Source organism: Nicotiana tomentosiformis, chromosome 2 (assembly GCF_000390325.3).
Source record: "Nicotiana tomentosiformis chromosome 2, ASM39032v3, whole genome shotgun sequence".
In the NCBI taxonomy this organism is placed as follows: domain Eukaryota; kingdom Viridiplantae; phylum Streptophyta; class Magnoliopsida; order Solanales; family Solanaceae; genus Nicotiana; species Nicotiana tomentosiformis.
In genome coordinates, this window is record NC_090813.1 from 156,577,729 (window position 1) to 156,584,544 (window position 6,816).

General features: G+C 44.1%; 1 protein-coding gene across 1 annotated transcript; it reads right to left on the reverse strand.

Moving 5' to 3' along the window:
- Positions 1-4,055: 4,055 nt before the first annotated feature.
- Positions 4,056-6,155, reverse strand: LOC138905918 (uncharacterized). Its single transcript, XM_070194431.1, has 2 exons — positions 5,106-6,155; positions 4,056-4,412 (listed from the first exon to the last, which is right to left on the reverse strand). The coding sequence occupies exons 1-2, from the start codon at positions 6,153-6,155 to the stop codon at positions 4,056-4,058; spliced, it is 1,407 nt and encodes a 468-aa protein (XP_070050532.1).
- Positions 6,156-6,816: the final 661 nt, after the last annotated feature.

The following is a 6,816-nucleotide window of genomic DNA, read 5'->3' on the forward strand; positions in this document are numbered from 1 at the left end:
AATTTTAAAATGTTCGCATACCTCCCTCATTAGATGACTATTCAGATTTGCGGCATTGTCGGTAATGATGGTTTTTGGAATACCAAAACGACAGATAATGTTGGAATGTACGAAGTCCACCACTGCTTTTTTGGTGACGGCTTTAAAAGTGACCGCTTCGACCCATTTTGTGAAGTAATCAATGGCAACCAAGATGAACTTGTGCCCATTTTGAGGCTTTCAGCTCAATTGGCCTAATGACATCCATACCCCAAGCAACAAACGACCAAGGTGCTGACATAGGATGTAACTCTGAAGGCGGTGCATGAATCAGGTCACCGTGTATCTGACACTGATGACACTTCCGGACAAAACTGAAGCAATCCTTTTCCATGGTCATCCAGTAATAACCTGCCCGCAGGATTTTCTTTGCCAGGACATATCCGTTCATGTAGGACCCGCATACTCCTGAATGCACTTCATTCATGATCTTTTCAGTTTCTTTGGCATCCACACACCTTAAAAGATTCAGATCTGGAGTTCTCTTATACAACACTTCTCCGCTTAAGAAGAAACTGCTGGCAAGCCTTCTGATGGTTCTTTTTTGGTCTCCATTGGCCTGCTCAGGGTATTCCTTTGTTTTCAAGAACCTTTTAATATCATGATACCATGGCTGGTCATTTGGTTCTACTTCAACTATATTGCAATAACCATGTCTTTCTCGGATTTGAATCTCTAACGGGTCAATATGGACGTTGCTCGGATACGTCAGCATTGCAGCCAAGGTAGCTAGTGCATCAGCTAACTCATTGTGGAATCGAGGAATATACCTGAATTCAACGGATTTGAACCGTTTTCTAAGATCTTCCACATGTTGTCTATATGGGATAAGCTTGATATCTCGAGTTTCCCATTCACCTTGGGCTTGCCGAATGATCAAATCAGAATCTCCCATGATTAATAATTCTTCTACATCCATATCAATTGCCATGTTCATGCCCATGATGCAATCTTCATATTCAGCTGTGTTATTTGTACAGAAGAACCAAAGCCGGGTTGTAGCCGGATAGTGCTGACCTATGGGCGAAATCAAAATTTCCCCAATCCCAACACCCTTTGCATTTACAGCTCCATCAAAGAACATTTCCAAGTCTTAGTGTCATCTGGGATTACTTCAATTGAATTCACTTCCTCATCTGGGAAATAAGTGCTTAGGGGTTGGTATTCATCATCAACCGGGTTCTCAGCTAAATGATCGGCCAAGGCTTGGGCTTTCATGGCCGTGCGGGTGACATAGACAGTGTCAAACTCCGTAAGCGGGATTTGCCATTTGGCTAGCCTTCCCATAGGCATTGGTTTCTGGAATATGTACTTCAGGGGATCCATTTTGGTTATGAGATATGTGGTATACGCCAATAAATAATGTCTAAGCTTTTGAGCGACCCAAGTTAAAGCACAACAAGTTCTTTCCAGCAAAGTGTACTTGGCTTCATAACGAGTAAATTTCTTGCACAAATAGTATATGGCTTGCTCTTTCTTCCCGGCTGCATCATGTTGTCCGAGGACACAACTAAAATAATTCTCTAGAACTGTTAAGTACAAGAACAAAGGTCTTCCAGGCTCAGGCAGAACCAATACTGGCAGATTTGACAAATATTCTTTGATTTTGTCAAAAGCTTCTTGACACTCATCCGTCCATTTAATCGCTGCGTCTTTCTTTAGCAGCTTAAATATGGGCTCATACATGTTAGTAAGTTGAGCAATGAACTTAGTGATGTAATTCAACCTTCCCAGCAAGCTCATGACCTCTTTCTTAGTTTTCGGAGGTGGCAGATCTCGGATAGATTTTATCTTTGTTGGATCCAACTCAATACCCCTCCGACTGACTATAAACCCCAAAAGCTTCCTAGATGGAACTCCGAATGCATATTTAGCCGGATTCAATTTCAAATCATACATGCGCAGGCGCTCAAAGAACTTTCTCAAATCCTTCACATGGTCTTCCTGTGTTCCGGACTTAATGATCACGTCATCAACATACACCTCAATTTCCTGGTGCATCATGTCGTGAAAAATGGCAGTCATAGCCCTCATGTAAGTTGCCCCGACATTCTTCAGACCGAATGGCATGACCCTGTAACAGTAAGTCCCCCATGGTGTGGTGAAAGCTGTCTTTTCTGCATCTTCTTTATCCATAAGGACTTGATGATACCCACCATAACAATCTACAAAAGATTGTATCTTATGTTTGGCACAATTGTCAACAAGGATGTGGATTTGGGTAATGGGAAGTTGTCCTTAGGGCTTGCTTTGTTCAAATCCCTATAATCAACACATACTCGGATCTTCCCGTCTTTCTTTGGTACTGGGACTACATTGGCCAACCATGTGGTGTATCAGACTACTCGGATCACACCAGCTTTTAATTATTTGGCAACCTCTTCTTTAATATTATTGATGATGTCTGTTTTGAATTTTCTTTGCTTTTGTTGGATAGGTGGACAAGCGTGATAAGTTAGCAACTTGTGTACCACTAGATTGACACTTAGTCCTGGCATGTCATCATAAGACCATGCAAACACGTCTTTAAATTCAAACAAGAGTTGGATCAATGCATCTCTAGTTTTTCCTTGGCGTGAATGCTTATCATGGTCTCCCTGATCTCTTCTGAATTGCTCAAATTAACGGGGTCGGTTTCATTTAGGTTTGGCTTAGGCTTATTCTCAAATTGTTCTAATTCCCGATTTATTTCCCTAAAAGCCTCATCTTCTGGTTCTTGATTCATTATTTCACAGTTAGACAACGTTTTAGGATCGGGGCATGAAGTCCGCAAGCATGCCATATTATTTAAGTCTACATTATTAGAACTGAAAAGAGAAAGATAAGAAAAATAGCAAAATCAGAAAGAATAACAGGAAAAGATTCATAGACGATGAAATATTGATTTCATTTCATTGAATTTAAAGATATGAGGGTTTACATCGGAATTTAAAAAGACAACAAACTAAAAACATTCGAGTTACACCCTGAAATAACTCGGAATGCAGAAAAGATGGCAAGACTAAACTACCGGGATTCCCGCCTGACTGGGAATGGAGTAGCCTGCCAGTTTTGCAATTTAGCATTGGGCCCCATGTATTGCACCTCAGTAGTGCTCGAGCCTTCGACCGGTTGGACCATATGGACTTCATAGAGCATTTGTCTCATTGCTTCACAGATATCCTCAATTTTGTCGGTCATGAAGGCCTCTTCTTCTTCTTCTTCTATATATCTTGGCTTAACAAACAATTTGGCGAGGTGCGGTATTGGCTGAGGAAAAACCCACCCATCTTTCTTACGTTTATCGGCCCATTTTTCGTCGGCATCGGTGGCTTGGAAACCTATGCCAAAGAATTTCTTGTTGGCAGCCAAGGTGACGGGTTCTGTGATGCCCTGTAAGGATACCCCGAGCCCTTTTCCAAGCTTGTACCCATGTCTGATCATTTTGCTGGCGACCATGATTGATGCGCTTGATAAACAAGGTTGAGGGCATGGGATTCCTTCCTCACACTGGTCGGTGATCACAATTTCAAAGGCTTGATAGATGATGTGCTCGCTTCCCTCTCTTGCCTCGAGGTACGGGACTGCCGGGTCCCTATAGATTGACTGTTCATCTTCTCTATGGACCACTATTTCTTGGTTCTCATGTTCAAACTTGACCATTTGATGGAGAGTAGAGGGCACGACTCCCGTTGCATGGATCTATGGTCTTCCTAACAGAAAGTTATAGGAAGTGTCTATGTCTAGAACTTGGAATGTTACTTCAAAATCTACGGGGCCAATGGTTAGGATAAGTCAATCTCCCCTATTGTGTCCATCTTGACACCATCGAAAGCACGCACGCAAAAATTATTTGGTTTGATCCTTTCAGTCCAAATTTCCATCCTACGCAATGTTGATAGAGGGCAAATATCGACTCCGGACCCGCAGTCCAACATGATCCTTTTCACATAATATCCCTCACACTTGACAGTCAAGTGAAGGGCCTTATTGTGGGCGGCTCCTTCGGGAGGCAAATCATTTTGGCTGAAGGAGATTCAGTTGACCTCAAAAACTCGCTCTGCCATTCTTTCTAACTGTTCAACCGTGGTCTCAATTGGAACATACGCCTCATTCAGCGTCTTTAGAAGCACCTTTTGGTGTTCGTTTGAGCTCATCAGTAGAGACAAGAGTGAAACCTGGGAAGGGGCTTTTCTCAGTTCATCAATTATAGCATACTCCGAGGTTTTCATCTTCCGGAAGAATTCCTCCGCTTCTTCAGTAGTTACCGGCTTTCTGAGGGGGAAATGCTTCTGCTTGGTTTTGTTCAATTCTTCTAGGTTATGATACTTCCTAGATTGGTTTTTTTCATTCACTTCCCCCTTAACTTCCTTCCCTTTATATGTGACAATTGTCTGATTGTAGTTCCAACGGACGATAGTAGTGTCTTTTATCGGATTTTAAGGCATGCGGCTAATGATCAAAGGCTCATACAGCCTAGGTGGAATGACTGGCCTTCGTCCTACGTAAGTCCCTTTTGGTACATACATTTTTGGCAGATTAGGCGTGGTTTTCCTCTGCTACAATCTCTTGGGAGGGCTTAACATGAGATGTCCCTTTCTGGGGGCTCTTGGGACATAGAGAATGGACTCTTTGGCAGGTGTTGCCCCTGTCTTTGCTTCCCCGTCCTTTTCTTCATTTTAGGGAGCAGAATTCATCTTTTTCTCATCGCTGACTTGTTTTTGCCACCGCTTTGGGTTTCTTTTCGGAGTCAGAAATGGCAATTATAGATTTTAATGCTGGGTCGAATTCTTTGTCTTCGCAGATCATCCCGATGACCGCCCCGTTGTTGTGGGCCGGTAACGGGTTGTTGGTCACATTAAGGACTTCCTCGTCCCTTAACACTACCCGCTTCTGTTCTATCAGATTCTCGACTGCTCTCTTAAGGGTCCAACAATCTTCAGTGTCATGCCCTTCTGCCCCTGAGTGATAAGCGCACCTGGTACCTGGCCTGTAGAATGGAGATTCCGGGTTCTGTTTGTTCGGAGGTACAGGTTGTAATAGGCCCATTTGGACTAATTTTGGGAAGAGGCTGGAGTAAGATTCACCAATGTGGGTGAAGTCAGTTTTCCTGGGTGGTTCACGGGGATGGGTGTTAGATTCACCAATGTGGGTGAAGTCAGTTTTCCTGGGTGGTTCACGGGGATGGGTGTTATACTGGTAATTTTTTGAGGTGGACGGGGATTATATGGAGCTTGGTGAGGAGGGTTGTTTCTTGGAGGTGGAGCTCTGTTTTGATTGTAATGTTGTTGTGGATGGGTGTACGGTTGAGCATTCATTACTGCATAAGAATGAGGGGCCATAGCATAATCTGCATCCTGGTGGGGGTAATAATGTTGTGGGGCCTTGGAAGGTGGACTAGAATAATCCTGGGGTCGACGAGAGTTTCTTAAGCTCGAAGCCATCATGGCTCCCTCTTCTTTTTTCTTTCGACTTGCTAAACCTCTCGAGCCGCTCTGAATGGCTTGGGAAGTGGCTCTTAGAGCTGATTGACTTAAGTTGCGGCCTGTTTTTAGGCCGTTCTCTACCATTTCTCTAATTTTGATGGCCTCCGCGAACGGTCTACCCATGGCAGACATCGTGTTTTGGAAATAATCGACCCCTTGGGCCTGTAAGAAGACACTGACCATCTCTGTCTCATCCATCGGGGGTTTTACCCTGGCCGCTTGTTGACGCCATTTGATAGCGTATTCTCGGAAGCTTTCCGAAGCTTTCTTTTTGACGTTGGTCAAAGAATTTCTGTCCGGGGCTATATCAACATTGTATTGGAATTGCCTTACAAAATACCGGTCCAGGTCATCCCATATATGCCAATGGGAGATGTCTTGGTCCATATACCATTCAGAAGCAATTTCGGTGAGGCTCTCTCCGAAGTAGGCCATTAACAGCTCCTCTTTTCCACCAGTGCCCCTCAGTTGGTTACAGTATCGCTTTAAGTGAGCAATCGGGTTTCCATTCCCGTCATATCTTTCAAACTTTGGCGTCTTAAATCCTATGGGTAAATGCACGTGAGGGAACATGCACAGATTAGCATATGACACGCTCTTTTGGCCACTCAGGCCTTGTATATTCTTGAGGCTTTGCTCAATGCTTTTCATTTTTCATGCTATCTCCTCTTGTTTAGGATTCCTCACGGCTTTCTCATGTTCTACGGGAGACTCAAGTTGTGGGTGCTGAGGAAAGGAATTTGGGGTAACCCGAGCGGTGTCCAATTGGAATTGGGGAGCTTGGAAAGTAAAAGTTGATGGTTCAAAGGTTTGTCGCGGCAGTGTTGGTTATGCCATGCTAGAGGCTGGTGGTGTTGTGAACACTGTAGATGATATTCCTGAAGATGGTGCCTGGGGGTGAACCTCAGAAGGCATACCAGCGAAGTTGGTTGACATGGTGGGGTACCCAAACAGGATGAATGGGTTGGTCACTGGGATAGGGACATTGGTGGTTTCTCCCGTCCTGGGGAGAAATTCAGGGAATCCAGGGATAGTACTGGGTGGTTCCCTGCCGTTGGACCAGGCGTCCCACATTTCTAGCATACGGCATCGCATCCTTCTATTTTCCTCAGCACCTGCTGACTCTGACTGTGGGATAGCCGATACCGGGCTACCCTCAGGCTCAATGATGGGTAGATGACTTTCTGAGGTCATGGCGATACTTCCTTTAGATCTCGTGAAATAAGGGTGTGAAGCCATATTACTACCACAAAACCAACCACCTAAAAATAGAACCTGTTCTTTTAGCACACACACAACAAACTGGTTAGTT